Source organism: Oncorhynchus masou, chromosome 3 (assembly GCF_036934945.1).
Source record: "Oncorhynchus masou masou isolate Uvic2021 chromosome 3, UVic_Omas_1.1, whole genome shotgun sequence".
Taxonomy (NCBI): Eukaryota; Metazoa; Chordata; class Actinopteri; order Salmoniformes; family Salmonidae; genus Oncorhynchus; species Oncorhynchus masou.
Window position 1 is genome coordinate 26,407,319 of NC_088214.1, and position 16,516 is coordinate 26,423,834.

General features: G+C 42.7%; 1 protein-coding gene across 4 annotated transcripts in view; it reads left to right on the top strand.

Annotated features, from left to right (window-relative positions):
• LOC135513632 (catenin delta-2-like) overlaps positions 1 to 15,519 on the top strand; it is a 141,155-nt gene extending 125,636 nt beyond the window's left edge. For all 4 annotated transcript variants that reach the window (XM_064936503.1, XM_064936506.1, XM_064936510.1 and 1 more), the window contains 10 exons: positions 3,666 to 3,783; positions 5,410 to 5,595; positions 6,778 to 6,951; positions 7,318 to 7,468; positions 9,345 to 9,576; positions 10,523 to 10,607; positions 11,194 to 11,320; positions 12,350 to 12,481; positions 12,654 to 12,730; positions 12,839 to 15,519. In XM_064936503.1, coding sequence (XP_064792575.1) covers positions 3,666 to 3,783; positions 5,410 to 5,595; positions 6,778 to 6,951; positions 7,318 to 7,468; positions 9,345 to 9,576; positions 10,523 to 10,607; positions 11,194 to 11,320; positions 12,350 to 12,481; positions 12,654 to 12,730; positions 12,839 to 13,090 — 1,534 coding nt within the window. In that variant the 3' untranslated portion in view covers positions 13,091 to 15,519. The remainder of the gene's footprint in view (positions 1 to 3,665; positions 3,784 to 5,409; positions 5,596 to 6,777; positions 6,952 to 7,317; positions 7,469 to 9,344; positions 9,577 to 10,522; positions 10,608 to 11,193; positions 11,321 to 12,349; positions 12,482 to 12,653; positions 12,731 to 12,838) is intronic.
• Positions 15,520 to 16,516: the final 997 nt, after the last annotated feature.

A 16,516-nucleotide genomic window follows, 5' to 3' on the forward strand; every position in this document is an offset into this window, starting at 1 on the left:
TATACTCATGAAGCTTTGTACGTATTGTGAGTATTGACTTGACGAATGAGGGTTATTGATGAAGGAAGTTTTATCACAGACAGTGAATGCCACAAGTGTCAGACTGATTATGGGAGCCCATGTAACATGCTTCTTTCCCATAATTACCTTCACTATGAGGGATGTTGTGTGAAAACGCCATGTCAGCACTCTGTGAGGCTTAAAACTGTCTGCTCTGCTCCCTGCAGGATTCCATTAAAGCATTCTATAATTCTGGAATATTGTCAAAGACTTTCTGATTATAGCGCTGGCACCGGAAGAAAATTGGCTATGTGTCAAGTGTTTCTACTCTTTTATATCTGGGCCCTCGTCTCCTGCGTACCAGCAAGAGAAGCATCTGCGAAGAGGGAGAATAATGAGATCTTAGCTAATACATTGCTTGTCTGTTAATTTTGGGGTTATTCATTCTACCTACAGTGCATTACCCTCTCTGTGCAATATGCCACCGCTTCTCTTTAGTGGGATTATCTGCTAATAGTTTAAACCATTAATATGCCCACACATTACCTTGTCAAAACAGGAAGTGATTAATGAAGGGGAGGTGGACTTTTGTGGGCACACCCCCCGTTCCCATTGGCCATCAGACAGGTAGTTCTCTGCAGCACATCCAATCAGCACTGCAGCAGCGTGGAGTGGGAGGAAGCCCACTGTAAGTGAAATGTGCTGAGTCTTAATGCCTGCCTGTCAGGTATGAATGACTGTACATTAAATCCCTGAGCTCAGCAGGCTAATTAATCTGTTTCATCGGTCGGTAAGGAACAACAGAACAGGAGCTTTGATTGAATATGTAATGTGCAGGGCTAAGATGCCTCGCCACCTGCCGCCTCATTACACACCTGTCCCTCATCCTGTGACACTCACGCTGGCTGTCTTCAGAACAGAATCACCATGGCTAACAGCGAACGCAGCACGCTAGCTGACTGACATTCTTCACAGGGTGCCTCTCTGCCAGGGATCAGCTGGTGTCTAACGGGAGGAAGAGTGTCAAAAGGACCATAGCCCACCTTGACAGCAAGAGAATATAGAATTATCACTATCGATCAGACTCACAATAAAGTCAACAAGCCCTTACCGTTAGATTGTCAATGCACAATAGAGTCAACAAGCCTATTGCAGATGCTCCATGTTTCCTTGTTTGTATCACCCCGGGGTGGTCAGTGGGCAGTGACTGCTGTGTTTTAGGAACTACCTGATAATGGACCCTGTCTCTATCTTACCAGAGCCTGTCTCTCACTTATACAGTCAAGTCACTCATCACTGACCTAGAAAGAGCACCTCCAGAACAGATACTGATCCAGTAGATTGATCCATGGTCTGCTTTGTTTATCAGGCCCATTACAAAGTTCTGGAGGTGCCGACGGAGTCACAAACAGGCCATTAATACTGACCTACCAAGCAAAAGAGCCCTAATTGCTCATAGTGTGGAACTGAGAAAAATGGTTTTATAATTTTTAAATTGTCCAGCCAAATGAGTTGTAGGCAGATCACTAGAGATGTGGTTATCTGTTGTCTTAACTAGAGGCAGTTTTTTATTCATATTAACCCTGACTTCTGACATGACCTGTGACCCTAGACAGCAGTTAGTGCCTTCTTGCTTGGTACACCCACTGGAATACATTGTGATTTTTTTATTTTATACACACAACTTGTGTTCATATATTTATTTGTATGTGGTTGTCAGTGTCATATAGTTTGATACTTGTATCAGCAAAGGACAATAAATAATGCCAAGGTAAACCGTAGACACTGCAGCCCAAAGATCAGTGAAACCAAGGTAAAAGGCAGTAACTGATGTGAGTGATGGCAGTTACTGCTTTTGTCCCTGGTTTCACTGCAACTCTTTTCAGTTACTGCAAACATGAGCCCAATTTTCTCAACACAGTGGAGGCGGGATATTTGTCCACATGATAAGCATGTATTTAATGTATCAAAAACGTCAGTAACTAATTTTGACCAAATGTGCAGTTACTGCTCTTTTTCTTGGTATGGCAGAATAATCTCCCTATCAATTGGGCCAAAACTGTAACAGGATACACAGATAGGCCATGTTGTCCATACAAAGGCCTGTTATAAGACCAGGCTGGCTGCACCATTACAGACTTTTAATGACCTGACATTTAAAGGGCAGCGGAGATGAGACAAGATGTAGTGCACAATACCCTACAGTCAGCTGCATACCACCCTGCATCCCACTGCTGGTTTGCTTCTGAAGCTAAGCGGTGTTGGTCCTGGATGGGAGACAACATGCTGCTGGAAGTGGTGTTGGAGGGCCAGTAGGAGGCACCCTTTCCTCTGGTCTAAAAACAAATATCCAAATGCCCCAGGGCAGTGATTGGGGACATTGCCCTGTGTAGGGTTGCCATCTTTCAGGTGGGACGTTAAACAGGTGTCCTGACTCTCTGTGTTCGCTAAAGATCTCATGGCACTTATTGTAAGAGTAGGTGTGTTAACCCTGGTGTCCTGGCTAAATTCCCAATCTTGCCCTCAAACCATCACGGTCACCTAATCATCCCCAGTTTACAAATGGCTTGTTCATCCCCTGTAACTATTACCCAGGTTGTTGCTGTAAATGAGAATGTGTTCTCAGTCAACTTACCTGGTAAAATAAGAGTTAAATAAAAATAAGCTCTGAGTGCCCAAAACATTAGGAAATCTTGCTAATATTTCGTTGCACCCCTTTTTCCCTCAGAACAGACTCAATTTGTTGGGGCATGTACTCTACAAGGTGTCGAAGGCGTTCCACAGGGATGCTGGCCCTCGTTGACTCCAATGCTTCCCACAGTTGTGTCAAGTTGGATGGATGTCCTTTGGGTGGTGGACCATTCTTGATACACACGGGAAACTGTTGAGTGTGAAAAACCCAGTAGTGCTGCAGGTCTTAACACACTCAAACCGGTGCGCCTGGCACCTACTACCATACCCCTTTCAAAGGAACTTAAATATTCTGTCTTGCCCATTCACCCTCTGAAATGGCACGCATACACAAAATACTTAAAAATCCTTCTTTAACCCATCTCCTCCCCTTCATCTACACTGATTAAAGTGGATTTAACAGGTGACATTGATTAGGGGATACCTAGTCAGTTGTACAACTGAATGCATTCAATTGAAACAAGTCTCTGAATCAGAGAGGTGCAGGGGCTGTCTTAATCGACATACATGGCACCCGGGGAACAGTGGGCTAAACACCTTGCTCAGGGCAGAATGATAGATTTTTACCTTGTCAGCTCGACGATTCAATCCAGCAACCTTTTGGTTACTGGCCCAATGCCCCTGCCTACCAGGCTACCTGCCGGGATCATAGCTTTTACCTGGATTCATCTGGTCAGTCTATGTCATTGAAAGAGCAAGTTTTCCTAATGTTTTCTTCACTCAGTGTATAGGGAATAGGGTGCCATTTGGGATGCACCCAGAGTGGGAACATGATGGGCCAGGCTTGTCATGGTGTCAAACTATACATCTTTAACATTATTTAGTTATCCTATATTCAACCAACTATGATGACAAGCACTGAAGAAGTACAATATTTAGTCCTGTAATTCAACTGAAAAATCATGATGATGGTTAACTACAATATGACAGTGATACAATGCTGAAGAGAAATGTCTGACTGGCTGTTGTTGCAGGAATGTGAGCTCTGCGGGGGAGGAGGCTCGCAGGAGGATGAGGGAGTGTGAGGGCCTTACCGACGCTCTGCTCTACGTGATCCAGACCGCCTTGGGCAGCAGCGAGATCGATAGCAAGGTTTGACTTTGTGTTCCTCTCATCTCCTTTCATAAAGCAGACCCTTTAACATGATGCGGAGGAAATCACAGACAGGGGCTGCCCATCCTTACAGCACACACACACGAACGTCCCATGTTGTGGATCTGGATCAGTGTGTTGTCAAGGTTGCCTCCCTGGCTCTCTCCACCTCATCATCCCCTTTAAATGGCCTTCTTTATTCATGATTTAGCTGCTCAACACCTCTCCTGTCCTTGCTGGTGCTCTGCATGGAGAGATAGTGGGCGCTGACGTCCTGGTATTGGTGATGATCTACAGTACAGTGCAGTCAGGCTAGACGCTAGACGCTAGCACAGATCATCAACAGCTCTGATTACACTGGTCATTTCCCAAAAGCTCATACCAGATGTCCAATTTCCTGCGAATGAATGCCTCAAAGTCTATGGAGCTAGTGTTTTTATCCTGCTTTGAAATGCATTATTTAGTATAATTGAAACAAAACCTATGTATATTATGTTAAGGTTTGATCCTCTATAAGCATTGTTACCCATCGCTCCACAAAAGCCACAGGAAACAACTACTTCAAGATCTCAGAGCGAGTGATGTCACCGATTGAAACACTATTAGCGCGCACCAACGCTAACTAGCTAGCCATTTCACACCGGTTACACATACAGTACATGATAACCTCGAGCGATGCGCAGCCCATCTACATTGTTCTGATATCAAGCAGTAACCATGACAAACTGTTCTTCCCTATTGAAATGCCTTCCATATCTGTCCTCTCTATCACACTCATAACTATGTGCAGTAGGTTATGGTACCGTAAAGCTCCTCCGATTGTACCTCTACATACGCGCTCTAAATGAGTGCCCTATTTCGTTTGATTTCCGAGGGCCTTTGTTATGTCTGGACTACTTTCTGCCAACCAGTTTGAAGGCGATCTGGCAGCCCTAATCCCACTGAAAATTCTTTACAAGATCAGAGTCCCCCACTATGGTGTTGAATGCCTCACTGCTTACTACAATGGGATTGTCACTACAGTACTGCTCTGGCCTGGATCCAGCACAGCAATCTAACAAGTACAAGGAGTTAGTCATTCATCAGAAAGAGATGCACCTGTACCAATTGCATTTAACAGACTGGTCAATGAATGTTCCAATTGAATTGCCTTTCTAGACTGGATAAAGAGCCATACTTTAAATCTGTTAATTGTTCCATTGAAGGGTTGGCATCTGCTCTATTTCGCTGTGGAATATGTCATGAAATAATAGACTGTCAACAGTGTAACATACAGTAGGCAATGTTTAGTAACAAGGTCTGTGTGTGTTGTATCAAATGCAGTCATGGTCTATTGCATTGCATGCTCTGTCTATTCGAAAGCAACTCATGAATTTGCCCCAGTTTATAGCATCCCTAAAACATCCTGTCCGCTGACATTGGAGGAAATAAAGTCACAACTTTACTTTGTTCGCTACATGGCCGACAAGCAAAGCATCTCATGGCACTCCTCAAATTGAAATACTGCTCTCTATTTATCTTCCTCTCTGTCTTTCTGTCTCTCTCTCTCTCTGTTCGTCTCCCCCTCTCTCCTTTCACCCACTCCTTCCCTTCATCTCTCATCATCTCCCTCTTTTGTCCTTGCAGACCATTGAAAACTGTGTGTGCATTTTGAGGAACCTCTCGTATCGACTAGCTGCAGAGACATCTCAGGGACAGCAGATAGGCACGGATGAGCTTGATGGATTGCTTTGTGGCGATGCCAACGGCAAGGATTCCGAGAGCTCAGGTTGCTGGGGGAAGAAGAAGAAGAAAAAGAAGGCCCATGATCAGGTGGGCTCATCTCCTTTCTATCCTCTCCTCTCTACATCTCAACTGCAGCTGTTAGCAATTAGCCAGCGTGTTAGAGCAGTGGTGCTGGAAGCTGGCTATGGAGGAGGGTATATCTTATGGTTAATTACTCATTTACTGGGTTTAGTTCTGAAAGAGGGGCTTGAAGAGAATGCCGCAGCCCGCCTGTTGTTCAACCTTCCTAAGATCAACCCGCTCCTCCACACAGTCCACTGGCTTCCAGTCAAAGCTCGAATCATCTTCAAGACCCTGGTGCTTCTTCAAGACCCTGGTGCTTGCCTACGGAGGAACTGCTCCTCCTTACCTTCCGGCTATTTTCAAACCCTACATCCCAACCCGAGCACTCTGTTCCGCCACCTCTGGTCTCTTGGCCCTTCTACCAGTACAGGAAGTCAGCTCCCACTCAGCCTAGTCAAAGCTCTTCTTTGTCCTGGCACACCAATGGTGGAACAAGCTTCTCCCTAAAGTCAAAAGTCCCTGCCCATCTTCCAAAAACGTCTGAAACCTTTAAAGAGTATACATCTTCAGTATCTCTATCTCACGGCAACCCTGACACGCCCTTCGTTAAAAAAAATGGCACTTACCTTTCCTTCTAGCACTGACTTTGCTGATTAATACTTTGAGGGAAAATGTACTTTTGTAGATATGTTGTCTCACCTAGCTATCTTAAGAAGAATGCACTAATTGTAAGTCACTCTGGATAAGAGTGTCTGCTAAATAACATAAATATAATGTGAAGAGGAGAGATTTGTCATGGTTTTCTCTGCTATGTATGGGACAATAACCAGGCAAAAGCCAAGATTTGATTATCATCTGAGTTGGATTATGCTATTGACTGTACAACTCATCTACTCTGGCTTACATTAGATGCTCATGTGGATGGCTTGGTGGTGATGATTTTGTATGTGAGATATGCCCCAGAGATTTAAACTAACTACTTCATTCTTAATTATATTTATCCTATAAGTTCATATTTCAAAAAGCAATGTGTGATTCACTTGTCACTCAAGTCTCAACCATATTCAATGTTTCCACCTTTTCACTGTTTTGTGATAACTAAGCAATTTTCAGTGGCACTAAGTAGTGTTGCCAAACAGTTTGATGTTCCATATTATGCCTGTAGTATTGGCCAGTAGTAACATTCCACCATCCTGTGTCACCCAGTGGGATGGTGTGGGGCCCTTCCCGGACTCTGCTGACCCGCCCAAAGGCATTCAGATGCTGTGGCACCCCACCATTGTCAAACCCTACCTCACTCTCCTGTCTGAGTGCTCCAACCCAGACACCCTGGAGGGGGCGGCCGGGGCCCTGCAGAACCTGGCTGCAGGCAGCTGGAAGGTACAGCACAGTACAGTAAGCTATGGTCTCCCTCCTCAGAGCTGCTCAAAGGCAGTCACTGTCCACACTGTCATGTAAATGAACTTCCTGAACCAGAGAGCTAATTGGTGACTGTTAACTCGCTGTATTAGTCAAGAAAGCTGGAGCACTACAGTAAGCTATGGCCTCCTCAGAGCTGTCCAACTGCCGTTGCCAAGATGCCATAACTCTTACAGATAGATATGGTCTAAGTCATTGGTCTGTTCCCTTATTGTAATGTTAGTTAAGAAAGAGATACCAGATCCTATAAGATAGTCATCCTACTCTCACTGAAAGCATAGAACATAAACGTGTGAATCAGACCTCTCTGTCTCCTCTCCTCTCCAGTGGTCTGTGTATATCCGTGCGGCAGTGAGGAAAGAGAAGGGTCTGCCCATCCTGGTGGAGCTGCTGAGGATCGACAACGACAGGGTGGTGTGTGCCGTGGCTACAGCTTTAAGAAACATGGCCTTAGACGTCAGAAACAAAGACCTCATCGGTTAGTTCGGCTGTCAGTTATTCAGTATTCGAAATGAATGTTTTTTTCTCTGTGTGTGTTTGCTGTGTGTTTGGTGCACGCGTATGTGTGTGTGTGTGTGTGTGTGTGTGTGTGTGTGTGTGTGTGTGTGTGTGTGTGTGTGTGTGTGTGTGTGTGTGTGTGTGTGTGTGTGTGTGTGTGTGTGTGTGTGTGTGTGTGTGTGTGCGCGCGTGTGTGCATATGCTAATATCCATGCACTTCTCTGCAGCCAGCTATACCAGCATCTTTCTCTGCTGAGATGGGTGTGCAGAGCTCTCTTTGTGGACTGTGTTCACATGGTTGAAATTCTCCTCATAACAGCACTAAAAGACTATTGATCTCTCTGATAAACTTGGTTTTCGGTTGGAACTTCCATCTCCATAGCAACTGCTCTTGCCGTCTCAGGCTGGTGCTCTGTGTTAAGTAGACGTGTGCATCATGTCATAGAGCTGCAGGCCTTCAGCCGTCCTACTCTGTGGATAGAATAGAGTAACCCACAAGTATCTGTTTCCATGCTTAAGTCATGTTAAACCAATGTTATGTCTGGCTATATATGACACATCTATTAACTTCGTAAAGCAATGATGGGGTATACTTGGTGGAATTTTTACTGTAGTTTTAATAACTTTAGTTTAGAATAGTATTTTATTGAGGGATGCTTCTTAAAAATAATTATCATATTACATTGTTTTCGGACGTCATAGCTGCTAAAATGGGCATATTATATTTGAATATCATGGAATGTGCTCCAAAGGATTGTCTGTTTCTTTGTTTATCTACATTACAAACATCTGTTGTAGTTGCTAATGCTTTTTACTATGAATCGCAGCATAGTGACTGTGCCCTGGTAGGACTACTAGACCGTCCCTGTCGTTCCCATTCCCAGGCCTTTCTTTGAAATGTGAGGAGATTGACATTTCCATCCCAGCTGCAAATGTAGTGTCCTCAGGCCTACAGTCGTGTAGGAGTGCTGAGTGGGGTCTTAAAAAAGACCCATTGACCAGACAATGTATTAAAGCCTCATCATATAGCTGTGAATGTCAGGCAGTGAGTTTGAGGCCGTAGTGTGAATTATTAAAAGCACCGTGCTCTGAATTTCTTCTCTCTCTCTCTCCTGCCTTTCACATATGCTGATACCCATCTTTCCTTCCACTCTCTCTCTCTCTCTTATTCTATCCTTCTCTCTATTCCTATCTCGTCTTTTCTAGTATTGTATGATCTCTTGTCTGTGACTAAAACCCCATAGGTGTACTGTACTACTGTAAATGCTGAAACCTCATTATTATCGATTGAATATCCAATGTTTTTAGAGCACTGTCTTTTTAAAATGATTCAAGTGAGATGCCTCAGTGTCAAGTGCAGTATTTATTGTTCTCCTGTCAAGTCAAGACAGCCACTTTAGCTCAGTCATTCAGTGCTCATTGGGGACGTAGCCTCTATAGGACAAGGGGCTTGTGCACATCTCTGATCTAGAAGGCTCTCCTCCTGAGTGTCCGTAGAGTGGTGACAAGGTTAGACAAGGGGTCAAAGATCAGCCAGTAAGCCACTACTGTTTGATTACAGCAGTCATATCATGTGAAGTTTAGTAAATACTGCGTGTCTTTATCAGTTTCTGATATCTTGACCATTTGTTACCCTTTCCCATATATTGCTGTTGTAACTTGCAATGTATTTTGGTCACAAACAGAACATTGCTTTGTGGAAAGCATGTTTGCCATATTTATTTCAAATTAAATCAAAGAATATTGTTTTTCTGCACTCATGGTTTTCATAATCTGTTTCCTAAATGGTAGCACATAGATTTAAATGTTCATGTACAGTAGAACTTAACCATGAGGTCTCTTTCTCTCCACAACAGGCAAGTACGCAATGAGAGACTTGGTCCACCGTTTGCCCGGGGGCAACAACAACAACAGCAGTGGTGGGACTGCTGCCGGTGCTATTGGGAAGACCATGTCAGACGACACCATCACGGCTATCTGCTGTGCCCTGCACGAGGTCATCACTAAGAACATGGAGAACACCAAGGCTCTGCGTGACGCTGGAGGCATCGAGAAACTCATCGGTATCGCCAGGAGCAAAGGAGACAAGTAGGTGTCCAGAAGTCATACTTTGTTCACTCTCATCTTCTAACCTGGAACCAAATGCTGCATACGTGCTGGCCAGCTACTTTATATAACATGTTACCCCACTGTCAAGACAGACTCTGTTCACCCTAACCTTCAACCCTAATGTAAATTAATGTAACTGCTGATCGGGCATAATCACTGTTCTGTTAGTTTCCCTCTGAATGTATTTTAGTAGATGTTTTTCTGATGTTTTCCCTATAACTCACCAGTGTAAAGAAATGCCTTTTAAATGTAGCTAATTGTGGGTTTCTGTTTTGGGATTTTATGAAAACAGTTCTCCCGTAGGACCTTTTTAGTTTGCAATTAGCAAGGTAATTGGGTATTGTAATTGGCTGTCTCTCCTCATAGTCCTGTGATAAACGTACTCAACGTTGCCAAGGATTAGGGACTCTGGACAACTGTACGAATGCATTGCCCCCATTGAGAAGAAATTACACAACACTCTTTGAGTCTTGAGAGAAGAGAAGTGTTGCTATACAGTATCTGCAGTGCTATGATGTAATAACTTGATGATTATTCCATATCTCTGGTGTGAATTGAATCACCTGTAGCGCTGACATTTGTGGCTTGTGGAGTTGCTGTGCTGAGATAGAGGAGAGGATGGGTACCTGTGTGAGAGAGAGGGGCCTCTGATGCAAAACTCATTGGATTTTGTCTCTGCTAATTGCGTTTATCCATTCCAATTTTTCTCGTTTTTTTTTGTTGCAAGGATGACTATGGTGCTGAAGTGCAGAATGACCTTGTTTCCATTTAATGTTGGCTTAGATTTTTGTTGTTATTGAATTTGTGTTTTTTAATGTTTTGTGCTAGTGACCTTTCATCCAGCAGCGAGCATTCAATACCTTTTGATTAGAACATTTTGTTTTGTTCATCCAAGGAAAATAAAGTGTAGTTTTTCTCTTCCCAGACACACACCCAAAGTGGTGAAGGCAGCCTCTCAAGTCCTCAACAGTATGTGGCAGTACAGAGACCTTCGCAGCCTCTACAAAAAGGTGTGTAATACAAAGAACTTGCTGCCACCACAAGAACTCTGCCGAAGGCACTGCTGGAAGTGTAACGCATTAGTCTCTGGAGTGTCCTCCAGAGAGGAGGTAAAGGAGAGGAGGTAAAGGGCAAAAATGTATGCTGTACAGCAGTTCATGCGTCATGTGTGACACAGTTCAGCAAGCTCATTAAGTGTATGAATCGATAGTGAGAGTAAAGCTGGAATCCCTCTGGGCTGCAGTTTAATGAACTAAAGAATCTCTCAATGTTGACCTGAGGAGAGTAGATAAACATGCTTTAATGAAAGACAGATTAAGAATTTGAAGGTTTAAGGGCTTTGAGAGGGGGAGAAAAAAAATCAACTGCAAGACTGGTGTTGCATGCTTTACTTTAATGGGTAGCCAGTCAGTATCGTATTGTTCTCCTGTTCGATTTGGCCTCGTTTAAATGTGTGTATAGTTCCAACCCCATTTGTATTTGACCAGATTATCTTAAATCTTACAGTATGTTCATAGAGTATGATCCTACAGCATAGTAAGCAGTATAGATCAGTCCATTATTGTTAGTTCCCTTATGAATCTCCTTTTTCCCCAGGATGGATATTTTCAGTATCATTTTGTTGGCTCATCCTCTACAATAGAAAGAGATAGACAAAGACCATACTCTTCCTCTCGCACCCCATCCATCTCGCCTGTACGGACATCTCCCAATAATCGCTCAGGTTAGTGTTTTCTATCTTTACCCCATGGTATTACAATATTGGACATTTTTTGCAAACTCACAAGGCTTTAGAACTTTAATTGTCAGACATTTCCCTCCAAAATTGTCCATGAATTTCAGACAAAAATAATTGGGAAGCTTAGTAATATTTCAGATAAAAGATAAGATGAATGAAGAATGAGGTGGTGTCTGCTTAGACACGGAGGTGCACAGACACTAATAAGCAACTGCCAGTTACTCACTTACCCTTTAAGATGAAAGAAGAGGAGAGGAGGAGGATGGAGGGATGACTCGGATGACATACACCAGCAGATTTCTTCACGGCTGGTTTGAATGCCACAGCTGAGTCTCTGTTCGTCACCACAGCAGCCTCATGGAAGAGACCTTGGGAGGCACAGTTAGCTCCGGGGGCAGTTAGGGCCAATGCAGAATACGCCTACAAACCTGAATAGTCGTCAGAATGCACTGACTGTAAGTCACTCTGGATAAGAACATCTGCTTAATGACTAAAATGTAAATGTAAGAGGTATTGGTACTACTGTTATTAAAATCTAGAACCTGGTACTGTAGCCAGCCATTGGCTGCGTTTAATGGTGATTATAGGAGGATCTTCTTGGACGAGAGGGTGTTTGTCGATTCCGTTCGGGACATTAAGGTTACATGGTGCTCTAATTGGAGTTTAATGAAATTTAAAGTGGAAATGCTGAACTTAATGGATCCTATTAGAAAGCAATAAACTCTCTTAGTAAAGATTTCATAGAAGAGCTATTTCTGGATGTTAGATCCCCACTTAGTTAGGCCTATGTATTTGTTTTCATTACATGCGTGTTTTCTTCATGCCGTTTTATGGCACAGTAACGTTATCTGATGTTGTCATCAGCTGCTTTATTCTCAGCTTCCTTGCCTTGTATCAACAGAATGTGTCAATGTAGGAGAGTGGGAGGATTAATAATGACGAAGGGAGTCAAGTGGATGTCAAACGTCTTTTCCTGGTAATGTTGTACGTGATGTGTCATCTGTGTGTTTGCAGCAAGTGCCCCTGCCTCTCCCCGAGAGATGATCAGCCTTAAGGAGAGGAAGACAGACTACGAGTCAACGGGCACCAATGCCAGTTACCATGGCAACAAGGGTGAGCACACTTCGAGGAAAGACACCATGGCAGGTAGGAAGGACTTTCAAGGCCTCCGTCAGTTTCCTCTTCGTTTCTGGAGTCAGTGTGTTTTCATCAGATAAGGTGTACTCTAAAACCTGTGTGAAGCCTTTTGGTCATTTTATAATAATCAACTTGATTACAATGACCACATACCTTCTCTCTGTTTCTTTCCCACCTATAGTTGAAATCTCAAGTGGAACCTCAACATTGTTCCGAGGAGCCTACGTCTCTCCCAGTGATGACATCAAACACAACCAGGTAAGGAATGAAGAAATTACTTGATATCATTATAAGAGCAACACTCACTGTTAGGTAAACTCTCTCTCCAGTAGCAGAGTAGTGATCTAACCTCTGTGTGTTCCATAGGTCTCTGCTCAGGGGCCCAACCCAGGCCAGGAGCCCTACCCTCCATTTCAGAACCCTCCTGGCGTACAGTTTGAGGAGGCGTTCTACGAGGACCAGGTGCACCAGCGCCCTCCTCAGGCCACAGACCTAAACATGCACCTGGGCCTCAAGTCCACGGGCAACTATGTGGACTTCTACTCAGCATCCCGCCCCTACAGTGAACTCAACTATGAGACCAGTCACTACCCGGCCTCCCCGGACTCCTGGGTCTAGTGGACGATAGAGGAAGGACTGGTCGTCAGCAGTGTGCTGTGATGGGGGAGAGGACCTGAGAGAGAGACTAAGACAGACAGGCCATGCATGTGCATGCATACTACAAGACATTTCTTCAGCGAGTTTAGTTTGTCCTAGAGAGAGAGAGGTCCCATGCCCATGTGTCTTTGAAGAAAGAGAGAGAGAGTGAGAGAGTCACAGAGCAGGAGGAATAGAATGAGAGAGAGTGAAGGAAGGAGGGAAAGAGAGACAGGAAGAAAGAAATAGCAGGATATTGTTAGGAATCAACTCACAAAAGGCGAAATGAAGGTATTAAATGATGGGGTCACCACCAAAAGCTTGGAGCGTTGGAGTGTAAAGGAGCGGAATATCTTGGAGATGATCAGCAGTATTCTAGAAGGAAGACAACTGTAAATATGTGGTATAGTAAAGAGATTAGTATGTGAAGCACAAGAAAATGAAGTGTCATTTACACAAGCTAGAGAATAGTTGTCAGTCACAAACTCTTATTAGGTTTTAACGTACGGCTTCAACCTGTGTTGTGTGTAAGGAGTATAATCTCTGGGCAAAATAATTGCTTCTAGACTTTGTATCTTTTGATTTGTTATAATTCTTTTTTTATTTCTACTTTTTTAATCCTTAATTCTGATGTAAAATATTTGATGTACATTATGGAGATACATGCACATTGTGTATATTACACAATTGCCTGTGTCCCTTTCCTTATTGTCTCAGCATAATGTTAGTCTGTCTGTTACATTCTGGGGGATAATAGAGAGTACAATGTCTGCACACAAACAAACCACTACAAGCAATGAAACATGTTTTCGCAGCGAAATGAAGGACGGATTTCAAAGTTATTGCTAGTCTGATTATGTGAATTGGTGGACCTAAATGAGTTAAGCGGCTCAACAGCATCATTCCACTTCCTTGGTGCTCTTCCACTGCCTAAAACAGTTTACGGATGGACGATAGATATACTCAAAATACGTTTTATTTCCTAAAACGCTCTGTTACATGAAAACAATTTTTTTCCTCCACAAGCCTCCTAGTGAATTGTGCTCATTGTCAGTTTTTTAAAATGTGCCAAACATGGTTATATCCAAGCTGAGGGGTAACATGGAACTTCTGTTGAAGTTTACATTCAACAGCAAGTTGTTGGTTCTAATGATGCCAGTTTGTAAATGCTTTTTTTTATGTGTTTCAATGGAATAAAGCTATATATACACTGTAACAAGACTGGAACATTACCAGGGGGCGAAAATAATATCTTTGAGAGCTTAATTCCCTCCAAATATGTACAAATTAGTTGAATCTGTGTTGAAAGATAATCAATGTTTAAGAAAGTCCGTTTTTTTTTCTTCTTCAGAAATGGGTGGGAATTAAGTTAATGGTAGACTAAACTGTTAATAGAGTATGAATATATATTATATATAAATATATACTTTTTATGTGGGGACGTGGATGTCACTTAAAGCAGCAACATTATGGAAAAGACTTCATAATACATGTAGGGTTTTGTTCACGTTCATTTTCTGATCTGCACACTAAAATGTTGACTTTGTAGTCATGTTGTTGCTATGAGAAATAGGGGAGACCAGGGGCTGAATATCCACAATTTGCGGAAGTTGTCACAGACCTCGTAACTACAAGACAAGGTGCTAAAAGTTACACCTACAGAACTTTTGGTGTTTATAGAACGTATTTTGCCACTTCATGTCCCTAGCTTTGAATATTGAAATTGTCACAGGTGAATGTCTTTCATCACCGACTAAGGAAATAATCCCCTTTATCCTTGTTGGATTTCCTTAAACTTGTCAATGTGGTGAACAGTTATCAACAATGGAGCTGATGATCCAGTCTGTGTGTGTGTTTATCTGTGAAAGAACAAAAGTGGTCGTTTTCTACAAACCCTGTAGCACCCTTTCCCCCAGCATGACACACGGTTTCATAGTGAGTCCTCCTTTGATCAAATGTTACAATAACGTTATGTGGCAACATAGAGAAAAATATATGACATTGCCCACTAATGCATGAACAAATCTTATTTAAGTCGATGTGAATTAAAATAGTGGTAGACTACACACTAAAACTGAATGCAGGAGAGAAGAAATGTATGTTAAAACTTGACAACGAGCTCTGGTCTCCCCTACATAGCGTTTTAGAAGTTTCTAGGTTATCTTCAGATGCTTGAACAATGAATAAATGATGCAAACACCCAAATTGTTCAACATATCCTAAAACGATCCCCCTTCTCATTAGTTAGCATCTGAAAACAGACACAGTCCGTGTGAAAAGTAGACATACCTGACAAAATGTATTGAACTATGTCAGTAACCTTTTTGTTGCTAGACAATGTGTTTTATAGAATTGAAACTTTTTATTGCCTCAACAGATTGAAACTGCTACAAAAATATAAACTGACCATCTAAGAGTCACTGTTTTGGGGGTTGTTTGTTTGTTACCAAAAACTCTTTGTGTGGTTTGTCCGTGGCTCACTGTGTTTATTCCTCTACATCAATATGTGCGTATAGTTAAGTAATAGAGAAAATATTTCGCTTCTTTGAAGTAACCAAACTCAACTCAGATAGAAAGTTTGGTCTGCAATCACAGTGTGGATGAGACACGGTTAATGGATGAGACAATGCCCTGTGTGTCTGAATGGTGATTTGATGAGGTGACGTTCCAGATTCAGAACATAGTGTTTCCTAAACTTCTCCTGTCACCAAGGGAGACAGACCGGTATAACAACAAAGTGTGAGATTTTAATTAACATTCCAACCAGACACTTCCCAAATTATTTCAGTGCAGTGAACTCATTTTGCTACTGGAATGTGACTGTTAAGAAGTCAAAACCACCATACAAAACTCCTAGCTTTGTTTTGTAGCTTCCATTCCGTTAATTCAAAATTACACCAATATTTATTAGATGTGCCGACAGCGTGTTACAGTTACTTTGAGAGTATTTAAAAAATAATAATAATAATAATTGTACAAAGAATTTGTTTTCTTATTCCAATCCACATTTTCCTATTCTCAAGGCTTAGCGAAGAGTTTCAAGCCAATCAGAATCTGATAGAAATCCTCCACAGCCAGCTCAGCCAGGGGATTGAGGGCAGCAGACTGATTGAGGGGTGTCCTTACAGTTTCTCTCTAAATGTTTTCTCTTTGACATTGAGTGGAGGTAATGCTGACAGCTCTGTGTGAGCTGCAGCCTTGTGAAATTACCACTGTGATAGGTGTTAATTGCCATGCTGCTGGCCTAGTTGGGTAATGCTAAATCCGAGGTTACCATCCATCCATTGTCGTGCCACTGTGGCGCCCATCAGAAATGTGTGGCCTGGCCTCTCTCTGTCATCTGCCTTAGGATCATCACAGCTCCCAAAACTGCACTCTAAAAGCTAAGAACATAGATTATGAATGGAT